This window comes from Psittacula echo, assembly GCF_963264785.1.
Source record: "Psittacula echo genome assembly, chromosome: 2".
Lineage (NCBI taxonomy): Eukaryota > Metazoa > Chordata > Aves > Psittaciformes > Psittacidae > Psittacula > Psittacula echo.
In genome coordinates, this window is record NC_137737.1 from 108,261,116 (window position 1) to 108,287,220 (window position 26,105).

General features: G+C 39.4%; 1 protein-coding gene across 1 annotated transcript in view; it reads right to left on the bottom strand.

Annotated features, from left to right (window-relative positions):
• Window positions 1-26,105, bottom strand: part of ARHGAP28 (Rho GTPase activating protein 28) — a 71,241-nt gene that overhangs the window by 18,336 nt on the left and 26,800 nt on the right. Inside the window, exons 2-4 of the mRNA XM_080611520.1 lie at window positions 11,672-11,874; window positions 6,861-7,078; window positions 1,215-1,302 (exon numbers count right to left, since the gene is read on the bottom strand). Of these exons, the coding sequence (XP_080467646.1) occupies window positions 1,215-1,302; window positions 6,861-7,078; window positions 11,672-11,874 (509 nt within the window). The remainder of the gene's footprint in view (window positions 1-1,214; window positions 1,303-6,860; window positions 7,079-11,671; window positions 11,875-26,105) is intronic.

Sequence of the window (26,105 nt, forward strand, 5' to 3'; positions counted from 1 at the left end):
TTCCTTAAAGTTCAGGTACTATACACACCGAATTGGAACCAAATCATAATTTTCATTTGAATTGAAGTAAAATTTCAGCCCCCAGGACTGCAGAGAAGAGTTTACTAACATGACCCAGGTGCATTCACAAGCCATGGAAATCAGAAAATGAATTAAAAATCGTGACATGTTTTGTAAACAAGTGCATGCCCCATGACTTGATATGGGGACTTAAACTTTTGCAACGCTGTTTTGCCATTTTGGGATGAAAAAGCTCTGGTTTATTAAGTGGCTCCTGGCTTCTAAACTGTAGCCTTAGATGTTACCTAATGACCAAGCCACTTAAGACGTTTTCCATCTTTCTTTCCACCCTTGGACCTGGGACCACAGACAGTCCATGGTATCCCAGGTCATTTGGTTCCCCAGCTGTTCTAATACAACTTTTTGAGGTGCAGATGTATCAGCAGGGCAGCCTTTGCAACCAAGGAAAATGTTTGTGGCGATACAGGTAAGCATCTAAGGTTCTGGTTTAGAAACTCAGAGGGGTTGGAACTCAATGATCTTAAGGTCCTTTCCAACCCAAACCATTCTACTATAACTATGATTCTATTAATATCCATTTAGTTAAGTTCTGAACAGTGGTGATGGGAAGGGCTTTCAAAACAAACGAAAAGCCTTCCATATTCCCATGGAAGGCTGCTAACAGTTATACAGACACTGAGCAGAGCAGAGTTATCATTCTCACTGGCACTGCCAGCCACTGTCGGAGCAAAGTGTTTAAGGGATGTCCAAAATGACACCATTAATAGATCAGAATAATAAGGCAGAAACAGAAAAATTGTAAATTTCTAATACTACAGTTTCTGCAGTACTGGAGAATAAATGTGAAGGAAATATGCACCTTTCTTGTCATGATTTGCAACAAGTAAATACACTGTTGTCATATTTTGGGCAAATTCTGGACCATATTTTTAGAGGTTATTTTTACATTCACAGCCTTGCAATGATCAGTACTTTTTGGACACTGATGCCTCAAGGGCAGCAGTCTGTGTCTGTACATCACTGCTGTTGAATGGGAAACTTTAGTTCCTGCATGACAATAAGCTAACAATGATTTTAAGGAGATATATGCAGCAACATAAAAGAGGAGACTAACCTCTGAACCACAAAAGGATCTTTCTGTCTATCATTTTCCTAGGAGGAAGTGAACACTGGTTACATGTTGGCATACTCACAGCTAACTGATTTCCAAATTGGCTTCTGCCCAGGAAGCTGGATACCATTAGAAGGAACTGGTGACACTGGAACTGTCTCAAATGTGGGCTGATAGGCAAGGAAAAACGATCAGACTGCAGTGAAGGTAAACGTCTATGGACAGAAACTGCTACAGTTCAAGCAATCATTCTCAGCTTACACTCCTTCGCCAAGTTTAAACAACCTGTTGTGATTCTCCAGAGTACATTTTTCATAGCCAAGCCTGAGAATTAATCTTCCCTAGGCTGCATAGATTTGGATTATGTTGAGGTCAGTAATATTGCAGCTCACTGTAGCTAATGAGTCTTGTCCTATATAATGACTGAAATTAGCCAAGTAAATTGCTGTACATAATTGTACTAAGTGAAAGGTCCTTGTCACATTGTAATCCATCCTGCTTTTAATCATTTTGGCAACAAATCTTTTTGAAGACTCTCTGACACATGTTGTATATCCGCTGCTTCCAAGCACCTGTCAGAAATCAAGCCGATCGCTGCCTTTCAGGATTTGGACACCAACAAATTGTTGGACAGATGTCCTCCCATAGGTTCTATGCTAACGCTTTTTATTGGTGAACTGCAAAAAAAGTTTTAGGAAAAAAACCCCCGACCTTTTCTATAGCCCAGCTAGTTTCTTTCCACTCCAGAAATCATTCTGCACTGTATGAAAATGGGGAAAGTGTGTGTGGCACAGCAGAAAAGGGGCCCAGAAGCCCAGGGGATGACTTTGAAGCACTGCCACCTCTTCTTGGCAGCAGAGTTATGCCCTTGCCTTGTGTGGTTCTGGGACTCATAAAGACAAATCTGAGTGTTTATGTGTACACAGGGCTGTAGCAGCTCATCTGCATTTTCTTGGGTAAAGAAAAAAACCAATAAAGCCAGGAATTTAAAAAATGCTCAGAAGGATACTCAGTGAAAATAACTATGTCCCAAACCAGTTTTGTATTTTGCCTTTTGTCCTCTGAAGCCTGGTGAGAGCGCTTGGAGCTACCCTTTTGTGAAATCTGCTGCCTCTCCATGTCGTTAGCCCCTTTCCCTTTCCCTGCCCCCATTGGAGCTGCTCCAGCTTTCCCTCTGAACCTGGCCCCATGATCCTCCAATACCTGCTCTTTAAATTGCTCTTTAAATTGCTAAATTGGCTGTTTGTCAACAAGCAGCAATGCCTCAGGGCAGAAATTTTGTCTTCCCCACTTGTAGCCAATGCACGGAAGCAATATTCAGGCTGCTAAAAAATGTCAGATATTCAAAAGACAGGCAGCTCTTCCAATTGGAAGCCTGAAATAATATTGCAGTTGTTTTATTCAGTCTTATCCTCTGAGCTATTTGGGTAACAACGTCAAATGTAACATGAATAAAATCTCTCCTGAGAGAGTCCATTCAATGGCCCACAAACTTGATAGCAAACAGGATTTGAGTCATATGGACTTCCTTTGCCAGAAGACTGTAAGGACCATTAATTTTTCTAAAAGGAGAACTGTAGGATGCTTTTGTGATAAAATCGTATAACATTTACACAAAAGGCTTTACGACAATAAAAAAAGCATTACAAATTTCAGGTAGGAATATGTAAGTGGAGGGGATGGTTAAACCAGCCTCAGCAATTTGGGAAAATCAATCATGGAAGTAGTTACTCTGCTGCTTAAGGTCCAGATGGAGAAATTAATGGTAGCAACTGGCTCATGTACTTTCACTGCTCAAAACGCATGACCCTGTGAACTGTAGTCAGAATAGATTTACAGTGAGTCAAGTTTATTAAGGAAGAAATCCTTCCAGCCTTGATATACAGATGAAATCAATAGTGAAGCAGCTGCAGTAACCAGGTTTTGTTAAGCATGGTGAAGCTGGCAGAGGGGAGCTGACAGTACAACTCTGCTTCACCACCCAGTGATGCAGTGTTTGCAACAGTCTGAAGTCTGCTTTAGCTTGTGGCAATTGAATAACGTGAACCATATACAGTATCAGGGGTAGCTATTCTTGGTCTCATTTCCCAGCCTCCACAGTGGGAGTGTATAAAGAAGCCAAATCTATGTCTCTTTTGTGAAAATCTCTTCCAAACAGGACCCCCCTCCTCCCTGTTTTTGGGGTGGTTTTTTTTAGATCTTACGATAATATGATAAAAAGAAAGGTGAGACGGGGAATAAAACCATTTTAATGCATGAATTTTAAAGATCCAGATTATTTCTTCAGTAAAAAATAAGATTAAAAACTTTGGAAGCTTGTGTCTTAATGAATGTGAAAGGCCAAGAGTCAAATTATGTGTTTAACTAAATTGGGACAGCTTTTTTCATTTGGCTGGGGCTTCAGCAAAGGCAAGATTCCTCATATCCTGATTTCTGACTGAAAGTGTTTCATCAGACAGTTCTCGTTATTCAGTACTAAAAGTAAGCCCAGTCTTTACTTGCACAACATACACAGGAATTTCCAATGGGAAGAGGAAACCAGAAAAGCAAGAAAAAGATGGAAATTAAGTAGACAGTTCTTTAGTAGCTATCCTTATTGTAGAGGATGCAATACAAAATCATTGAAGCACCAAAGCAATCAAATTCTATCATCAGTCCTGCAGCTAAGTAAAACAAAGACAGAGGAGGATAGCCTTATGGCTCTGGTCAGGATACAAGTTGCTCATGCTTTGGATATTTTCATATTTCTAAGCACTGTCATCACAAATACCTATTCATGCAAATAGCTCTGGGTTAGTTAGTGATTCTTCTTTAATTAGGACATGATTTCCTCATGCATTGTTCAAGTAAAGTGTTCCTCCACTCTTGCAGGGTTTTGGCTGATCACAACATACATGATTGGGCTGTTAATGAGCACAATGCTTCATTTCCTCCCTCCAATAACAAAATCAATGTTTCGACCCCCATTTATATTCTGCTGTTGATTTTTCTAGCCTTTGAGCACTAGCAAAGCCAATAGCTTCTGATGGAAGCAGCGGGGTACCAGCAATAAGGAAAATCTGGCCACAGTGATTAATAAACCACCCAATTTAAATCTCCGTGGCTGGCTGTTAAGCCGGCTGTGTGTAGGCCTGTCTGAAGCAGATCAGAAGCATCTCCACTGGGGCAGGCTACTCCACCAAGGCATCAGTCTTGAAAAGGCAACGTACTGCAGGTGCTGCATTTTGCCCAGGGATCACAGCACCTTTCCAAGGATGGGCAAACCCAAAAACACCAAAAAAACAAAAAAAAAAACCCCACAAAAAAACCCAAACAAAAACACCGCCCACAAACACAATATGGCTTAATTTCCTTTCATTTCAATCCACTTGGGCTGTTGAGGGAACTCTCCTGCTCTGAGGGGATGAACTTCAAGGCAGGACAAGGGAAATGCACCTTTTGCTCTATGTTGACCCACACAGAGGTAGTAATAGGAAACATCTAGTAGGTAGGTGTTTTTCAGAACACAAAGAAGAAAATAGGGCAAATCTCTCATCCTCTCCTCACTGGATGATAACTATTCTTCAGTGTGCCCTAAATCTCATCTCAGGTAACCCTAGTGAGCTAATCACCTTTTTTCTCATCATTAGCCACACAAGAGAGTAATCCATTCTATGACTCATTCCTCTAGGCTCCTGCAACCCTTAGGTTGTTGGGAAGAAGGTGCAAATCCATCCTCCTAATGGGAAGGATTATAGAGTTATGTGAAACGATTAGAGCTGTTTTGCTATTTGCAGCAGATGTGCTTCTTCCCTTCCCAACTAAAAAGCAGGATGAGAAAGCAAAACTCCTGCACATCATTTCAAGCAGGCTTTTTACCAGCCTATCTTCAGCAGCTGTGCTGAAAAGATGTGCCCCTCCCTGTTCCCTGTTGCTCTTCTTTTTTGGCTGGGTTGTTTTTAATGTGGATTGCTTTCCCAAAGTGATTCACCAACAGCTGCAGTGCCATGCCCAAAGAGGCAGGAGAGCGTGAGGGACTGCTTCAGCTGATACACCTTTACGAAGGACAGCTTGGGAAACCCTCAGGTCAGGGCACAAGCCCCCTTGTAGTGTGTTTGTCCCTGAGGAGCTGATAATTAGGACAAAGTTTCTAAATCCCATAATAAGCAGCAGAGATAGGAGAAATAGTGGGAATGTTAAAATTGTGCTGGGAGCCTTGCAGGCTTTTAGAAATACAAACTGTTTCACAGCCCATTGCAGTGAGGTGGTGTGCTGTGTATCTGTGTTTAACATTTAGGTAAGCACCCTGCAGAACTGCATATTTTTGTGGGAAAAAGAATTAGATGTCCTAATTACTTATGTGGTCTTATCTTTCAGGCTTTCACAGTGCAGAACTATTAAGTGAACTGAATTTCAGAGGATATAAAACAGTGATCTGAAGGGTGATAGTTCTGAAGCTTCTGATTCCTTTAACAAGTAAGAAACAGGAGTTGAAAAATAAGCAGGTGAAAACCAGATCAATAATATGCCAATCTGAGAGAACTGGTACACTAACTATTTGGCTGATTGAAATTTATTAGGAAACTTAAGCTTTTTTATAATTATTAAAATTTTTAAACACATTAAGGTTTACAGATACTTGAATCAGGAGAAGTGTTCTAATCTAATAAGAAGTGCCATCAGCTTCTTAATGTTCATGCAAACATGCCTGATGATTTCTCATGCAAGAAAGTCTGCCCACAGGAAACTACTGGATGCTTCTAGATACATTTGTGGGATATGTGCAAGAGGTTCAAAATAGCCCAGATATGTAAATTGGAGACAATAAGTTACCTCCTCAACCATTATATCTTTGCAATTTTAATATAAATATGCAGCTACAATTTGTTTCCCAATTTTTGTTTTAAATTTATCCAGGATGCCAAACCTTGAGGAGAAGGTAGGACAAATAAAAAAGTACAAAACAATTCATAATGAAAAAATTTCTTGGAGTTTTGTAGTGGCAAGGATTTTAATATTAATTTCAAAGGTAAGCTTACTGGTGACTCCCATTTAAGATATCATGAGTGACATGCATAAGGTCGTGCGTGAGACTTTTGTACATTGGACTAAATTCACACAATTGAATGCATTCACAAAAATCAAGATGTGTAGGGATCATCAGGGGAAAGTGGGTGAAAACACCAGAGGCAATGCTCATTTCTGAAGCCATGAAGCAAATTAACAGTTAATAGATTTTCATTTGCCATGTATGTGAAATGTAACTGCCAGTGTACAAGTTGCAATCATGCTGGCAGGGGTTTAATTGCTTATGCATATTTGAAGCCCAGTTGCTTCATTAGAGAAGTTTTGCTTCACCATTGAGACTGCTGAATAAATAGCAAGTGTCCCCAGAAGCCAGCAAAAATTTGAATAGCTGCCAAGAGTAACTCACCAATTTCCAAAAAATAAGGGAGTAAATGTTAGTCTTGATAGGAGATTGCAGGAGGAAGGCTGGCAACAAATACCACATTATATTATAGGTTAGCTGCAAAACTCTGCACCACCTATTTTTTTGGTTTCTTCCTTTCCTCTCAAAATGTAGAAAGTACAACATTAAAAGGCTAGACTTAGTGTTGGAAACCTCTACTGGCTGTCCGTACATTGTCGACAGAAAAGAGTTCCTGTCTGGTAGAAGCTTTGATGATCTACTTGCAAATGCATACAAATCAAGCTCAAAGGCATTTGGTAGGATGCATTAGCTACTTACAGAGGAGTCACTGGTGCCAAAGATATCTCGCACATCCCGGACTGTGTGCTTATTCTTCTTCCTCAGGGTCTGAGTGTAGGTGTTGTACCTCTTCTGTACAGCAGCAGCTTGAGTTCGGGTCAGAGTGGACAGCAGGGCTTGGCCATCCTCCTCTTCGGCTCCCGAGATCAATGTAGATAAACCTACGTCTTGCAGCCATTCTGCCTCCAACTCCCCTTCTGTGAAGGAAGAGAGTGTGTTACCAGGCCTGGTAAGGGAGGAAGAGAGGACTGAGGGAAGGGTGGTGGCATGATAGACTGCTGCCTTAGCCTTTACCTCAAGAAGACTCCAATTCCAACCTTACTTAGGCCACAAGTGTAAGCAAATTTAGTTTTTTCAACATACTGTCAATTTTCAGTTTGGCAGTGTCTGCACAGAAGAGGCTTAGGAAAAGAACAGAAGAGGAACTTTTAACCTGTGCATCAACATGTTTGTGTGAAGAAGGCAGGAGAGTAACATCTCACATGGCAGGGTCACTAAAAACTAACCCCTCATTTGAGAACATAAATCTCCTCCATTTATACCATGTTTTACAAGTAAGCCATTTGGCAGGTGGAAGTTAAGTTGGTATTCCAATTAAAATAAGCAAAAATACTGAAGTGGTGTATACAACAGAATAACATATTTGCACATTAAATATAATATTTGACATGTCAGAGAGTCAGCTGTTCATCAGACACCTAGTGAAGTTGTCACACTGAGAGAAATGTGATGTCCACCTGGTCCAATAGCCTGTTTTGAACAAGATGAGTAAGAGCTGGAGCTGCTCACTAAAGAGCAAGGATCAGTTAGGGGTAGGTATCAGAGGCTAGCTAGGGATGGAAGATGCAAAAGTAGCTATCCTAGACATCATCCTGATTTCCAAAAAATTAAAGACTGTTTAGCATTCTACACCCCAGCATTTCTTGATATCTTGATTAGTGACTGGTATCTTCTTTGATCCTATTCAATACTTGTTTCTCAACTGGTTCAACACTGCAGTTGGTTCCATAGTGAGATTATACACAGTGTACAAAAGCATTTTCTTTCCTGACTCTATCAGACACGGGGGAAGCTTCTGGCATCTACTCATGGAGCCACATCTGCAGCCCCCTCCCTGCCACCAAAACCTTGCCATGCAAAGCCAATACAGGGCTTCAGCTAGATACCTGTTACATTAAATGTTATCCTCTGTCAACGCAGGACAGATAGAAGCTCCTGATCTACTGTCTCTAAATAATTCAGTAATTTTAAATTTTGGTAAAATTGCTTTTTTGTCTGCTTTTAAAAGTAATCAATCATAGTATTTTAACATTTCTCTTCATTATAGGAGCTTTTGAGGTCTTTTGTTTTAGTTCTCTGAACAATCCCAGCTCAACAATATGCTGCTTGAGACAAGACAATAATTGTATTACATCTTTGACTAAAGAAGAGGTATTACAAACGAACATGTCAAACAGGAAATAGACTAATTTGCAGCAGGTTCTATAAAACAACTAGTCAATGCACTTATTGTTCTTGTCCCAGCACTGGTCATAATGGTAGGTTGGTATTTCCACTCTCCCTTTATTGCCTCTTCTTGACATCAGAATGCAGGCAGATTGATAGATACCAGTTTGCTGCACTTTGGCAGTTAGATACACAAAAGAAAATTACAGGACTGGACCACAGGGACAAATGAAAGCATCTTGACATGTACCATCACTGGCTTCGTTATTAACTGCCTTGTCTCTTTACAAAGCTCTACAACGATATCTGCTTCTCAGCACCCTGCTTTGTGATAGATGGGGGTGTAACAGGCCCTGAATTCCTTGAAACAATTTGTCTCTGCTCCAATCCTTTCCGTATCCACAGTTATGATGACAGTCTGTTCCTTTCCCTTGAACCAAGGGTTCTTCTGCCATCCTCTCCCTTCTTTCTAACAAGGTTTTATTTCTATGTGCTATTGTTCTAGCCGCATCCATTCATGTTTCAATTTCTTAATTATATTCATTTTGGCTTTTGTCCTGACATATTCTTCCCAAGAACTGAGTTTTTAATCAAACTTGGCTTTCATGATGCTATGAAAAATCGTAAAGCAGACATGAAATTCTGTATGTTTACCAGCCACCCCTGTAACTTGTTTTCTTTGGCTTTTGCCTTTTTCCTGTTCCAACCCCTCACAAACAATAGACTAAGGAATAGCAACAACCAACAGAGAAGCAAAACTATGAAAGAGAAGAAATTACTGCATTTAAAACCCTCAGAATTTTATAATACATAGGTTTAAAAAAGGACAACCCCTCCCCATGTTGTTTTACAAAACATTGTTTTTATAGTGGTAGCTACTTATACAGCAGGTTCTTGATATTGCCAGATATGCAAGCCAAACAGAGCTACCCTGTAGTTGATACGTCTCTTTTCCTCTGATGTCTTTCCTTGCTAGAAAAGACACGTGCTTTTCTTTGAATTTGTCAGTTATAACCTCAAGTAACTCATAGCATTGCAGCCTTGTAACACCAAGTTTTAAAGCAGTTCTTCATATCACTGCCATCTTAAATACTCCATGACTTCCTCTTCCCTTACATTTACATTCCTTTTATCACTTGTTATGATCTGACCTTCTTTCTTGTCCATGGTTACTAATGTCAACAGAGTAAGTGTGCTGATGTCTTCCCCTTGCACATGTGGTCCAGCATAAAACGACACTGTGGTTTTGACAATATCAGTGATACCTGGCTGCTATCACCCTTTGGCTTCCTTCTTAAGGATTCTGCATCTCTTCCTCTCAAAGACATCATAAAAGGGTGATGAATATTTGCTTTTATTTTGCTTTGAGGACTTCCACATTGATTTGCAGTGTTTTGATCCTCAGTAAGGAGTATTATCCTATTAGGAGCTTAATAGAACTACTCACTGTTATTTCCAAGATTTATTACCCCAGACTGAATGTATGCCTGAAGTTAATAACTAGGACAAGCACTGCCTGATTTTGTGTGTGTGTGTATGCAATATATATATGTTTGAAACAAAAATATGAAGGTAAATGACTTGTGGCGATGTATTGCAGTTTACCTTTCTGTCTCATTTTCAGTTCAGGACAGAGGGGAAAAAATCGGTGCAGTGTAATGAGATGTAATCAGGCAAAGGGTAACATGGGACTGCACCAGAGTTTGCAGTGTTGTGAAGATTTAGCTCAGGAGTGATGAAGCTGATGGAAAAGTTTCTGAGAACACGGAAAATGGGCTCCTGTATTGCCTTGTCCTACTAACTTACCCACCTGAGCAACTCACAGATATGTGGCATTCCCCCAGTCCTGCAGACAATTCAGTGACACTCAGTTTACACTGACAGTTGTATGAAGGGGACACTGAGAGGTTCACAATTTCTTTCTGGGGTCTCCAAGCTAAAGAGTATGATCAGACAGGAATTTTCCCAACAAGGTCAAACTGATGGAGGCAGATTGCTCTTCTGCCTTCTCATAACAATAACCATCAACTTTCAGTGTTTCACCTCAGCCTACTTTTATTTGAGACCACATGCCAGCACAAAGTAGTGCAGTTTGGATTTAAGCTGCTAGACCATAATCCTCATAGCAGTCCAAGACTTCTGGTAAACAAATGTCTTCTTTTGCTTCTAGGAGACCCCTACTGGGAACTAGGAAGTGGGAGAGATTCCCCATGGAAACAGTACATAGTTGGAGCTAGGTATCTCTGTGATGGATACTTATCATGACTGATTATGATTACATATTTGATTGCTTAATTAAGTTTTCCCCCTTTTTCCTGGTAGCAGAATCAATGACATCCCATTGCACATCAAGGTAAGAAAAATACATTGTCAGTCGTGTTAATAATTGTATAGAAAGAACACACCATTGTTTCAAAATCTATCCCTAGATCAGTAGTTACCAGACTAGTGGCTGTGTTGCACAAAAGTGTTGAAGTAGTTATCGGTGGGTCATGACCCTGTTTTCATCCTATAGTAACACCTGGTATTTTGTGTTGCACAATATAATGCATTTGTAAGTGGGGTCATAACTGGAAAAAATGAGAACTGCTGTTCTAGATGTTACCAAATAATCTAACCCAAAGTTGCATTGCAACAAGCTAGTGCAGACTATTACATGTTTTTCCAAATATATTATGAAAAAGGAGAGGGGAAAACATTAAGGTAACAGAATGAAGTCGTAATACCTTCAGCATAATTTGTGTAAGTGATGAATGAATTTTGACAAGTGGGGAGTCTGAATAATGTAGGCATCCGTATACTCAGACTTATCTCTAATCTCTGTTTGAATTATATTTGAATTGAGCAATCTGAAACAGGCAGTTATCAAATTTCTGATAGCACCAAATGATATCTAACTAAAAATTGTTTCAAGACTTTTGTAACTTATAAATCCAACCAAAAGGTAAAAATTTGAAAATTCCAGTATACTAAAAGAACTTTGTGGCCCTTTTATATGTTTTGGTTTAGTTTATTTAATGCTGGGGATGAAGTTTTCATTTAGTGCTTCTCTGTTCTAAATTACACCATATCCGTCCTCTTGAAGCACAGATCAGATCAATACAAAAAAAACTTACTTCAGAAGTCAATTACCAGCCCCAGTGCATAAACCAGACTGAATTATTGTTTCTTTCCAGTGACATCTTGTAGATTGACTGTGATGTCCAGGAATGGAGCTACAGTGACCATAGACACAGCCTAGCACTTTTGCTCATACTGGGAGACACAGCGAGGGAGACCAGGGCAAGACTAAAGAGACGAGGCAAAGCCAAGGTGTGAGGAAGAAGTGGTATTTGTGTGCTCACCATCAGCAGGTTTGAACTCCAAAAGTGTTGCTTCATCAGATCCATCTTCACTGCTCTCCTTGATGCTTTCGACTTCGCACCAGAAGTCCTCCATGGAGGTGCTGTCCATGGAGGCCTGTGAGTTGGAGCGACTGAATGCAGGAGGAGGTGCTGACTCATTGGAAAGCATCCTGTTAATTCTTCGACAACGAGAGAAAGACTTTCTGAAAAGAGAGAGAAATGAAATTAAAAATGTCTCTCTGTCAGGATAACTTGTACCACGCACACAAAGCACGCAATTAAGGCTTCATCTGTGACTGTGCAAGGGAGCAGGGAACAAGATCTTGGAGGCAAAGTGCACAGTTCCTGTGGTCACCATGATTTCTGCTGCTCATAATAGTTATGGTTGGAAATTTATTTTCAATCTAATCTAATGATTTACCTCTTTAATGTCCTTTAGTGTTTTACACACCTGGAGGGGGACTCACGAGATGCAATTTCTATTTCTAACACTGATATCCATCTGATGAGACACTGGAAAAGTATTTTAAATTCTTTGTGCCTCAGTTTCTCTTTCTATCTCTTCCTTTTTGCTTACTGGTTGAAATGCTTTAGTGCAAACTTATTTGGAGAAAAATAATCAGACCCGGGAACCCTTAGAGATTTTACAAACTCATCTTGGCTCCAGAAAAGAATTAGAAATATTAAATATTTTAATTCAGAAGAAGAATTTGAAAACCCCTTAAAAAGTATTCATTTTTTCTTGAATTAAATTACGTCAAAAGAAACCTTAACAAAATATGTCTTTGAAATGAAGTATGTTTTAGGCCAAACAGGAGGTTTCCATCACAGGTTCAAAAAACCTATGATTCACTAAAAATCGAATTTCAAGTTATAATTCAGTACAGTGATTAAATCAAAAAGCAGTTTGTTCCTTACTCTTTTATTCTCGTCTTTTTCCAGTATAAATCCTAGCAGCTGAAAGCAGTTATATAAGTTCATTCAAAATCTTACAAAACGCCCACCATGAAAGTCTTGCCTGACTTTGCTGTTTCACATTACTATGGCTGCAATATTGTAAGCAGCTTTTGCAAGTATAATTACAATAGTTACAGTAAACAGTAATAATAACCACAATAATATTTGTACAAGGTGTTAGGAGGCAACATAATTATGGCAGAGAGCTAGATTACAGGAATTAACGGAAAATTCTGTCATAAGGTTTTCTGGCCTTCACTTATCTGACTTAATTCAAATGCAGTTTCCCTTTCTCTTCCTTTTCTTTATGGCATCATCCTGCCAACAGGCCTTTGTTTAAAACCACAGGCATCACTTTTACTCCACTAAAAAAATAGATGCTTCCTTTTCAGTATTTCCCTCCTTGTCAAAGTTTTCATAATGGATGTATAAACATATTATTTAATAAAGCTGACTGGACATGTTTCTCCCTCTTCATGCTGCTGCCTGTGCTGAATCCTCCTTTGTCAGCAAAGGACTAGCTGCTGCCTTGAGGCTCCTGGGTGCTCTGTGCTTTGTCTGGATAGTCCCAGGCAATTCCTTCTAGGTTAGGCCCGAGCCCCAGGCTGGAGAGCTGTAGTGGAAACAATGGAGCACAACAAATCCAGCTGTGAACATTATCTGTGCTTTAAAAAGTCACAGCTCAGGCATTTGCCTCTTTTTGACAGCAAGGTAGTACTTTTCCCCGCTTTTTGCCCTTCTTCCTGGTAGCAGAATTAATGATATCCTATTGCACATCAAGGTAAGAAAAATACAGATGATTCAGTTGCTGAACCTGCCTTTGTGCTCTTGATCAGCTGCTTTTTGACAGTGACGATATTTCAGCAGAAGAAAATGGACTATGGTGCTGTAGAGACACATGGCCTCCAGGAAAAGAAGTACTATTTTCAGTGTGTCTATCCTTTTTTTCCTCATCAACAGCAAATGATTGTTTACTTTTAAACATAGCACTGAAACTGTTACTGTTTTAATTAGAACAAGTCACTGTAACCAAATCTGAATAGAATTTGAGACACAAGTGTGGTTAAAGCTATTTAAGTGCTTTCCATGTAGCCCTCTCCCTGGGGAGATGCAAGTGTTTCAGTCAGCTTTTGTTCAGATGACTGTGGTATCTGATGAATCATAAGTACTGAAATTATGTATCTGGATTTTTTTTGCCTCTGTTTTGTTTGTTTTATTTTTATTTTTTTTTTTTTTAATGGATTCACCTATCTCTCTTTGCTGCATCATCATCAGCAAGGAAAAAACAAAAAGCAGGTCTCACAGGACTTAAATATAATCAGTTAGTACTGCATCAAGTGTCCCCAAGAAGAGATTTTAAACAGGAGGAGCAGAACCCCTAAGAAAAAGCCAGAAAACTTAATCTTTTTGGCTGGGATAGGGGAAACACCAATTGCTTACTGCTGTGCAAAGCTGTGCTCTTTTGTTTTAAAGGTGATAGTGAACACAAACAAGGAAAAAGTCAAAACTTCCTGGCACTCCAATGGCATCTGGGGCCCCTTTTCAGTGGGCACTGTACTGCTGGTGCTGGTGCCTATCCTCCAGCTGCAGCCTGTCCCTTGCCATCCTCCTCTTCAGACTGGGGCTCTGCCTGAGACCCCCATGCTGCTGCCTACTGAGCAATTCATATCCCTGTTTAGTACAAACCTTTGTGAAAAATCAGTCCCTACATTTCCTATATAGCACATCCCAAAGCTCCCACACCAGCAAGCACAGGAAGGAATGCTCAACACGTGCTGAGATGAGAAGAGAGTTTTTTCCCTGATAGCATCCCTGACTCCCATAATTTAGTCATGGTCAGGGAATTTAAACATTTCCTGCCCTCCCAGTGTGAATCTTGACCATGACCCTTGTGCTCTTCACACACCACACCAGACTGATTCTTGGGCTTTGACTCCATCAGCATTTCAGCCAGCTCAAACCAAGGCTTTTTATTTCACCATATTAGGAAGAAAGAGGCTTAGTGGGTTGTTCCTTTTTTCCCCACAGTGAGCCTGCTATTTTGTAATATTACCATACCAAAAAGCTAAATGCAAAACAGACCATGTAGCATGGCAACAACTGCTGTGACAACCAGCTTTACCAAATACGTCTAAGGTTCCTGGGCAATTAATGTGCATTTATGACAATATTAAAAGTATGGAGCTTATTTGAAAAATCGGCTGAACAAAGTCTCCTGAGAACGTCATATATGAGGCTTGTTATCTTAGCCCAGATTAAATCAAGCTGTGTAAAATTCCTGTAGCAAGAAAGGTTAGGCAGAGGTGCCTTATCCTTATTGGTAAACAGCTGAAGCTTGCTTCCAGGTGGTCTGGTACAAGCCTTCTGCAATTATTCTGAGTCTGCCTATTAAAAGCCCACATGTCTGAAAAGACCTCCAGCTGCTGTATTGACCCATATACCTGTGGCTTTTGTCCTGGAGGAAGTGGTCTTGCTTTTATGTGATAATGGCAGTTGTCTCCATTTCCTCTAGCCAAAGCTGCTCAAAACAGTTTCAGGACAAAAAAAAAAAAAAGGGAAAAAAATCCTTGCAAGGAAGCAAAGCATATTCTTCATTGCTTTTAATTCATTGTTGAAGGACACTGAATGAGTACTGACTCAGCAAGCTGCCTGCCTTGTCTCAGAAATAGCTCAGGAAGCCCAGGTTGCCTGTCACCTGAGGCTCTTGTAGCAAACCTCTGTTTCCAATACTGCTTCACCCTCGAGGGTTTCTGGCTTGTTTTCTCTTTTTCTCATTGTCTGTACAGATGTTTACAAGAATAAAATGTTTTCACTAAGCTGAATCTGTTGATCTTACAGAAAAGTTGAACCCCAGTCTTACTGGCAAGTAGCAGTCATGAAGCTGATGCTCAGTTTCATTTGCTCCCTCGCACACACGGGCAGTGGTGAGCTAATCTGAAAGGCTGACTAAATTAAACACAGAAGGGATCTCAGATCCTGGCTTCCTAGGTGGAAAATGCTGGGAGAGGAGGATGAAACTTAAAGAGCCAAGTAAATATTACAGACTGCTCCACTGAATGAGATGAAATTGCTTTTGGAGTGAAATGGGCAAAAAGAAAATAAGCCAAACAGACCCAAACCGAGAACCCTGAAAAAAGAAAAGAAAAAAGAAGAAAGGAAAAGTATACTACAAGGGCCAATGTCATCAGAGAACTTCTGTATTACTAGATATTGGTCACAGGAGAAAGGGTTAAAGAGTGCCAGTAAGGAGAAACATGATGATATGACATAGAAAGCTTTCTGTGGAAAGATTTTTGCAAAAAAGCAGGGTACTTCCACAGTGCAGAGGGAGGCTGATTCAGCTGTGTGTGACTCTGGTTTTGCCCTGGCGTATGTTTACAATGCTGATGAAATGCAACAGCAAAGCAGGCTTACTGAACCTATATTTTATACTGCACACATCGTGCAGAAGTGTGCTACTCAAGATCTGACAGCACACATTGATTTCAGGATAGGCAAGCCAAATCCAATAAGCAGTTCTTACCCTATCCCTGAAGTAAAGGTTTGTAAAACCACATGAAGAGCTGGCTTAGTGATGCCTAATGATTGCTCACAGGCTGAGTAATGATAAAGCCAGGCTTGTGTTTTCAGCTTAATTAAGTAATGGTTAGTAAAGAATCCATAGAACAAATGCAAGCAACAAAGCCATCTTGAGATTAAAACCACTATTTAATCCTGTTTACACAAAGAGACAGGACATCTTACTCTTGTGGGTCATTATGTTTCACTTCATTCAGTGGGTCCTGAACCTGTGTCACCACGATTAGTCACATTTATAGGAATGGGGAAGATGAAGGAATCAAATTATCCTGTCATTTTAGGACTACGATCCACCTTTCATATTGCAGTCATTCTATCAGTATAGACAGTTGCTCAGCTCTTCCCAAATGTAAAAAAGGGGATGGTAACTTACATTGACAGCAGAAAAAAAAAGACATTTCTCTTTATTAAGAATTATATTTTTCTCTATTCTGAATTGTCAGGAATCAGTCATGCATCAGTTTCTCTCCTTTTTTTTTTTTTCTTTTTTTTTTTTTTCTAATAAAATGTATACAAATTCCAGGCATATGAAAAACCCTGTAACTGGAAATAGTATTTCTGTGCACAGTTCACTCCTGCCCCAAATTTCTAATCTTCTGGTTCCTTTCTGGTGACCCTATTCCAGCACTGATGCTGTCTGCTTTTTTCTTTCTTTTCATGTTTGATGGCTTCTGCTCACAGAGAGGGGTATATCTCAGACAATATCCCCTCAACTCCCTCTATACTCTTCTGTTTCTGATTATCTTGCAGGTGTTAGGCAAAATAGGCACTTGTAGGCAGTGGATCCTAGAGTTTCCCTGTTCTTTCTCTAACATCTATCCTAGCAAATATTTAAACTATCATGCTGATTGGTTTCACAGAGGTGTCACCTAGCCTTCCTTGTAACAGAGTATTTGAGTGAGAAGCAGAATAGGATTTCATTAATAATCACATCCTGTTGCCTAGCAGAACTTCAAAATCATACAAATCTCATTGCTCTTTTTCACAAAGCTGAGTCTGAAAACAAGCTGAGCTATTGCCTTACTGTATTGTCTAGACTTGAAAACACAGAAATTCAGTACTTTACATTTTTTTGTATTCTACAAAATACGTTTCTGTCAACTACTAATTTTATGAGCTTGTTTAATGACTCTTAAGGTTTAAAGACTTAAAAAATTTAAATTAAGTATAAGAGATTCATTTATTTATTTATAACACTTCTGCAATTCATCAAGGTAGTAACAAGAGATAGGAGATTCAGCTATGGGGTTTTACACATCAGTGCTACCTGCCAGCATTTAGAAATGCAGTTCACCTTGGGTTCTTCAGCTCTCTCTTCCACAACTTTTTCATAAGAGGAACGGAAGTCTTCTGTCTGTAACAAGGGCCACATTGTGACCACCCCATGGCTGAGCATGGAGATCACAGAAGAATCTCTCTCTGTTTGTGCGCTTCAGTGTGAGGGCTCTCACAATCAGACCCTTTGAGCTAGGGAAGTGCAGGGAATATACCCTTTAGGTATTGCCTGATGGCAACAGTGACCTTTGGGGACATGACCCAGACCTCTCCTCCACACAGGCAATCACATCACTCCAGTGCTGGTCCGACGAGACAGAGACAGTGCACTACATGGCTTCAGTGTGTCTGTCAAAATATGAAAGGGACTATTTTTTCTTCTTCCTCCTAACAAGGCTGTTCCTAAAGGGCAGCAAGGATTCCCAAATGATTAGCACTAACAAGAGTATATTCTGTTAATCACTTTTTTTCAAGTGAATTGGAAAAGAATTCTTTTCATATACGTTAAGAGGAAGCAGGATAAACTAGTTTTGAATGCTGAAGACTTAAGGACATCAGCAGATCATGGCAGAGTATGTTAAACATAATTTTCAGGGGGTATGAGCAAGATAAGAAGCATCTGGGCAAAAGCAAAAGCTGTTTGTGAGCAGCCAGTGTAAACATCTTAAACATTTCCAATACATTGTTATTGTTAAAGGTGACAAATTATTTTGTTGTGCTGTGTTTTGGTTAAGTCTGATTGCTTTTATATGAAATAAATAGAAGTATCTAGGGCAGACCAAACTTTTCCAGAAAGAAATGTAGGCATGCGGGTCATGTACTATGGGTTTAGGAAATCCCATATTTCCAGGAAATGTTTGATCTATTGTGCACGTACAGTACAAATGATTTGTGTCTGACCATTGAACCCACTGGATGTGACAGGTCACTGTGCCTATGCCTCAGTGCTGATGAAGGCCTCCAGGAGGAAGCCTCACTCTGTCTGCACTGCACAATTTGTCCTCATGTTGAGTAGATGCCTCCAAAAATTTCAGCTGTCTGGCACTCACCCACAGAGATCACTAGGTAGCTGAGCACCCTGAGACCCAGGGCAAACTGTTCCAATTCCACCTGAACTGAATTTGAAATCAAAAAGTGATAGGATGAAAGGAATCAACCTCAAGCTGCACCAGGGGAGGTTTAGACTGAATATTAGGAAAAATTTCTTCACTGAAAGGGTAATCAGGCATTGGAACAGGCTGCTCAGGGAAGTGATGGAATCGCTGTCTCTGGAAGTGTTCAAAAACCGTGTAGATGAGGCCCTTAGTGACAGGGTTTAGTGGTGGTCTTGGCAGTCTTGGGGGAAAGGTTAGACTTGAGCATCTTAAAAGTCTTTTCTAACCTAGCTGATTCTGTGATTCTTTGATTCCATGTATGGCAGCCCTGGATTTACTGCTATAACATTACCAGCCCTTGGCATGAATTATTCAGTTAAACCATATAGTAAGCACGAGGCAGACGCGTTTTGTTCTGCAGCTTGGTGCAAACAGCTACCTAGTGCCTTACCCAAAGTAGCAAGCAAAGATGAAGCACAGTCACGTAAATGGAAAGGAGAGAAGGAAGCAAAAATGCATTAGATCCTGTTTAAACTCTGGTACTACATGAAGTTTAGTCATGTTCACTGCATTCACTCGGTCCCTCCTCAGAGAGCTATCTGTACTAGCGAGGAAGCTCTCACAAAGGGCAGTAGAAAAGCTGTATTTCTCTTTTTTTTCCTACTGCTCTGGCAGTGTCACTTCTAAGGTAAGCAACAGCCTTGTAAGCACTCCCTGGGGACAGCATTGTCTCAAGCCAACTGGAGTAAGTCAAGCCACTATGCATGCATGTGTGTGCAACTACAAACACCAAGGAGGTTAGGAGGAGGATAATGTGCAGACTAATCCTCAGTCTTCTCTCACAATAAAATTGATAAGTCTTTGCCAGCAACTCACACTTAGCCAGACTCATTATTTATAAGACAACAGGACACAGCTAAAACTGCAGGAAATGCACAGGTTCAAGAGCTCCAGTGAGGCTTAAGCCATTCAGCAAGCAAAGAAGCAAACCAAATAATACCCACAGGGGATGTAAACTGGGCAGTGTTAAAAGATTTTTGGCTCTAGAAACACAAACTAGATTTTCTAGAGAAAAAAAAATTGAAATACTCGTCAGACACAATGAAATACTGGAACATAAGGGGTCAAGCTTTCTATAGCTTTCAGTGCAGCTTCTAACATGGCCTGCATTTATTTGGTAATTGTGGAAGGATATATACTTATTTTTATTTTAGATCATTCTAAAGGAGTTATCCTTTCAACCAGCATGGCTATTATCATTAAAGCACTCACAATCTTTTTATGACTTTCTCTCTCTGAAACACTTCAAAAGACAAATTCAGTCATTTTGGTTGAATTAAAGTGCCAACGTAGAGAACTGGACCCTGCTATCGACTGGAAGGCATCTAATGCATCTACACATATTACAAGTGTAAGCTCTTTAAGCTCATGACCTAATCAATGAAGGGACGCAGATACTTCTAGAGAGTGAACATGTAAACTAAATAGGAGCTTGAAGTTACAAAGTATGTCTTTGAAGTTTTCTTTGTGCTTCGTTTTAAGTGAAGTCCAGCTGTTACTTTCTTCCTTCATATAATTAATGCATCCTTTTAAGTACATGTCACCAGTCCACCCCTTACATTTTTTTCAAAGGCTTCAGGACCTAAGCAAGCAAGCAGCACTTATTTTCATGAGTTACTGGGTTTTCCTTTAAGTATGTTTTAATATGGAAGGCAATGGCTGAGCTACAAACCGTGAATATCTAATTTGTCTGAGGTATTCATTTATGTTTTAGTCAGGAATGATATCGGTTATACTGCAATTCAAAAGAAAACATTTTTAACATTGTGCTTAACAGTGTACACAGGACTGGACTGAAGTAATGTAAAGCAACACATTGAACTTTTAAAGCTAAGTAACACACATCTTACAGAGCTATTTTATTGAAAAAATTGCTTAGGTACTGAAGATACTCTTAAATCTTACAATAGAGTGGAGAGCAACTTCACACTGTCACTATAAAAATCCTGGATCAGATTCTCAGATAGTAATAAACTGTTGCAACTCCACTATCTTAATTTATCCCTTATGTTCAAATTCAGAACATCCTTCTTTGTGGCACTGCTAATGTTGAAGTTATTGCAACTCACAAAAATTTCATGGGCAAATGTACTTCTCACTGTTTAGTTTTTTCTCGGCAGCTCTGGGTTGGCTGTCAGGCAATTCTGAACTCTCAGCGTGTATTTTCCATGGTGTATTGTACTTTGTGGCATACTGAATCAGCCAGAAGGAATGAAATATTTGCTGGAAAATGCTGTAGCCAAATACAAATCAAGATGTGCACATAATTCTATTTTTTTGCCACTCAAGCACATTGGTAAAGATCGTATGAGTTACTTTGGAAAGAGTCCCGAATTTGCTGAATAGACTGTTCCTTTGTTAATGAGACTGCTTAGTAAAACAGTGCAGATAAAGAATGTGGAATGAATAAAGCAATGTAGATGAATCTTGGAGAATATCTCAAAGCACTATGTTCCTATTTTTACCTGAAGAAAAATGGTTATGCATCAGCTGGAAACTGATGGGAAGTACATCAACACGGAAACTCTTCATTCAGTGCTCTGAATAGTCTGCGATTTTATTCTGGATGACTCGAGGCAACATGAGGCCTCATTTCTACCTCTATTTCTCCATCCATACGTCCATCTGCAGCTGTCAGAGAACCCCGTCTCTTTCCCTTCCTTTTCCATTTGAATCAGGTGCTGCTGGACTGGGTGAAAGCCTTGTGTAGAGGTGGAGTAAGGAGGGAAGCGGAAAAGGGCTCTTTCTGCAGAGAAGAGATGATACCAGTGTGGCACGGGAGGACCTAACATGCAGGGAGAGGGAACGGGGTTGCACATGATGGGCATATTCTCACGTTTCTCCAACAGCTTTTGGTCATCATATTTCCTTATCAGAAGAAGTTACACACCAGCCACTTTCTCCATCCAGTTCTAAATATTTATAAAAAACTCAGAGTCAAAGCAACCAGGGCAGTTTATAAAAAAAAAAAAAAATTACTAAAAAATCTCAAACAGCTAGGGAATATTAACAGAAGTTAATCCTCTTGGCACGGCTGAACCAATGGAAGTTTTGATGATGCAGTGCACATTTCACTTTCAAGCTTCAAAAAGCAATCTATATTAGAATACGTTTTTGACCTACATTTTTGAGGGAAGAAATGAATAACTTATTTCTTGGTAATTTGTTCATATTCTTTTTGGTCAAAATTTTAGAACATTTTACTCACTTCAAAATTAAATATGGTATATATTATTTGGTAACCTCTCCCATTCAGGACATCAATAACTATACAATCATAACTGTGTAAGCATAAAACTGAATTTAAAGCAAAAGCTGGTAGAAGACTCTTATCAGGGATTGGTCTAGAGAATTTTCATTTATAATTTAAGTACAGAGATATGTTGGCAGGAATCTCTTGAGTTGCCAGATGAGTCTAGTAGATTTACAATACTATGAAAGTAGTGATGATGGGGAGATGTAAGAAAGGACAGAGCAGAGCTGAAGATGAAGAGTGAAAGCTAAAAGCTGGTGGAGAAAAACACAACAGACAGGGAACACCAGCTAGAAGATCACAGGTCTCCAAAGAGCAGACATTCCTATTTTCAGAGGAAACAGTGGACCACAAAATCAAATTTAGTTTATTATACTCTCAGGTCTTTAACAGAAGAATGAAGAGAGAAAGATAAAATAGAACCCCACAATGTGTTTTCTTATACTTTGGCTATAAAATTCCAATCAATGGCATATAAAAAGTTTTTGTGATCTTAAAGTGATTTCTAGGTTTATGCTAAAGCTATGGAGAGAACATCTTAATGGAAATTGTCAAGGCAACATCCTAAATTTCAATTGGCATTTTTCTAATTTGTGTTCAAATGTTTGTACTATGTGCCTGTGAAAAACATTACCTTTCTATGTAAAGAGCTAAATAAATCAGTGATGCTTCCAAATCACTTGGACTCCAGTGAGAGCTGGATATGTTTAACTAAGTTACACTTCTTTACAATGCCCATAAAAAAGGCAAATAACAGAATGAGAAAAATCACCTCTTAAATGGGAATGCTACTACATGATGTACAGCAGCTTTCCACTTTCCTTCAACTACCTTTATTTCTTCTACTTACAGTATTTTTGAGGTTTATATGAAATACTTCATCTATGAGCACTCTGAGGAAGCACAAGCTTGCCAAGTATTTCAAAGCTAGCTTTTCAAATATACTGCAGCTTCTGAAGCTCTTAGAGCTACAGAGACCACTAATATTTATAAAATATAGTGCCTTTGTTTAGAGTCTTTCAGTGATGTGAGAAATTCCGAATCCTACAAGCAGCCCTACTGAAGCCAGCCAAATGACTCTTTTGCATAGGGTTTGGAAGTTTAAATGTCTTAATATTGATGTTAGGGGAGTAAGATGTAGCTCTTGAAAATCTCTGAGGACAATGAACCCTTGCTGGAAAGAAGTCTTCAAGACTCAGACGACATAGGGGGATGATATCTCAGCTTCTTAACATAGCATCTAAACATAGGTACAAAATGCTCATTCACTTTCTCCTTGGAAGTAGAAACTTTAGATGGCCCAGAACCATGCTCTAGCATGTTCAACAACACCTATTGTAGACATTATGTATTACAGGAAGGGATTACTTTTGTCTAGTTTGACATTTACTGGTTTGCTTTGGCTTGTTTTAAGATCTGGATTTGCACCAGGTGTTGTTGGGAGAATGGAAAGAGGACTTTGGAGAATTGCCTCTTTAAGCTGTGTTGAGTTCTCCTCAGTCACAGCTGGGATCTAAACCCAGATATCAAATCATCGTGTGGTGGATAATAACAGCAGAACGAAGAATTTGGTAACTACTAAAACACCCCAATCACTCCCTGTAGCATTTAACTATATGGGCAAGAGCTAATTCATCATAACAGGACTACAGAGACATCAAATAAGAGTTACAGAGGAAGGTAAAGCGACATCTCTAAAATCATACAGATGTTTTGCCACTGAAGAGGGTTAAAAATACAAGAGTTAATTTGTGACTTAAAGCTATGGTACATCATAAGTAATAGAACTGGTAACCTTTGTAAGTCCTGCAGAGGTTGGCTGAAGTTTCTAACTGAGCTTTGTCAACCCTCTACATATTCTTGGCTGGATACCCTCTAGAAAGTAATTAATATTGCTATACAAACATAGTAAATCATGTTTGAAAGTTCACATGCTCATGTCAAATGAGTATGACTAAGCTGTTGTGCTGTCTGTCATTGTGGATACATGCTCTTGTTCCTGCTCTTGCCTAGATAAAAGCCATGATCCATGATGGGAGATGAAGATTCACCAGGCATTCATACATCTTTTAGTGATCGTGTTAGATCTTTCACTGTGCAGGCACTTTATGAATGCTGTGAAGCTGTAATGCTATCCTTCCCACGAGGACACCGAATTACTTATCCGTGCTTTTGATATAATGCATCTTGGCTGAACTGTTACAGCTCTCTCAATCTGGAAGTTTTCCAGTCAAGGGCTATATTTATGTCAGTTAAAATTGATTCAAAATGCTTCCACAGGATCTTGAACAGGCTAACACATCTTCATGAGTTTAATACAAAACAGAGATGGTATATAGCTTTCCATTATAGCAGGGGAATAATCATGCTTGTGCCTCTAGTTCCTTGGTTTGAGTGTCCTTGGTTGGTATTCAGCCATTGCTTGTACCAGTATCTTTTCTGGGCTTTCAGGCAACTATAGGTTATGCTTCCAAAAGGGACTAAGGTCAGAAGTCACCTAACTCCCATTTTCAGAGCAGACTGAAGGATTCAGGAGCACAAACCCTACGGACTTACAGGGAGAGTAAATGCTTCCGCACACAAAATCAGTTTTGACTTAGGCTTTTACGTCACAGAACTACTTTTGAAAATTTGCCTTCAACTTAATTGTACACCATTACAGTCTTTGTCCTTAGAGTTGTTCTTTTTCTGTGAGCATTAAGCCTGTCCAGTTTTCTGGGATTTCGACCACCTAAATTCAAGCCTTATCTTTTAAATTTGGCTTTGATTAGCACAGCTGTTATTTATTCTTTTGCTTGGCAGGAGTTTCTGCAAGACTGCTATAAAGTCAGCCTGTTTGTATTGTATTGTACTGTTAATCTCCTTTTCCTTTATGACATACATACGGAATATCCTAAGAGGAAGATTACTATGCTTATATACAGATTCATACTCATATAGAAATATGTGTATGAATACACAGCATAGATGGAAACAAAGGCAGGGAATATTTTAGTAATCTCATAAAAGCATTTGCGAAAAAGTCTAGATAACACATAAAATGGAATGTTTTGTACGGCATGAACCAGGGGACCAACATTAATTGGTTGCTTAATGGAAGTGTAATTCAACATAAAGTTGGAACAGATCTTATTCAAAGTAGTTGAAATCATTTGGGTGGGAGAAAGATCTGTCAAATTAAGAGGCTGCTATATCATTACAATCACTTGCTCGCAGCTGACTGCCTAAAGTTTTCCAAAATAATACATTTGAAAAGTCTTTCTAATAAAAAGTAATTGAAAGAATTGAAGAAAATATGATGTTGCTTAGAGCTGCAAGGCTAATTTTCAGTACAATTTAGTCATTATCTTAAAACAGCATCCGTAGTGGAGATTTTCTAGCTATCTAGAAATCTGTGTTTCTCAGAGACTTTCCAAATTAAGAATCACTTTGTAATTGCTTTGCCTGAAAAAGTCCTAACACTCAAGTGAGCTGTCTTTTCATTGTATGGACAGGATCACCTTCACTGAGAACAAACAAAAGCAAACCCAGAAACAGGACATCCCTCAGAATTCTTCCGTTCATATGGAAAACAAGTCACAAAACATAAAAAAGCCCTATCTCCTATCCTTACAGAGCACTTCTGGGACTTGCAATGACACAGTATTTGCTGTAGAAACTCTATTAGTTCTAGGAGTATAACTGTCCAGCAGAAAATTTACAATAATACTGCTGATCTGATTGTCTTTTCTAAACAAATCAATCAAGAATCTAGGTAGCAAAAGTCAGATCTCCAGGGATATTAGTTGCCTGGATTTCCTTTCAGTAAGACTTCATGTTTGACAAGGGAAAACAAAGGTACCTGCTCTTTTATCCTCACAAAAGTCAATTAAAATCTATTAAGTACTCATCATATTGGACTATGATCATGATATTGTGCTGCTCTGCAGCATCTGATACCATTTCTGATGACCCTTTGATTCCCCAGGCCTCATGCTGCCCCTACAGAGGGAATAACTGGGGAAGAAATTCTTGAACTTTTCCCAAAGGCAAGGAGTATTATTTCTGCTGATGGTCATGACCCTAGCTCATGGTATTTTGCTGCAGGGGACTTTGGAACCAGAAAGGTTGTGCTGGCCATTTCAGTGTGTGCAAACTGCCATGGTGCAAGAACTGCTAAAAGATACTGCTCAGACACTCCTGATGTTTTCTCTGGAGGTGCAGAGCTGTGAGTGTC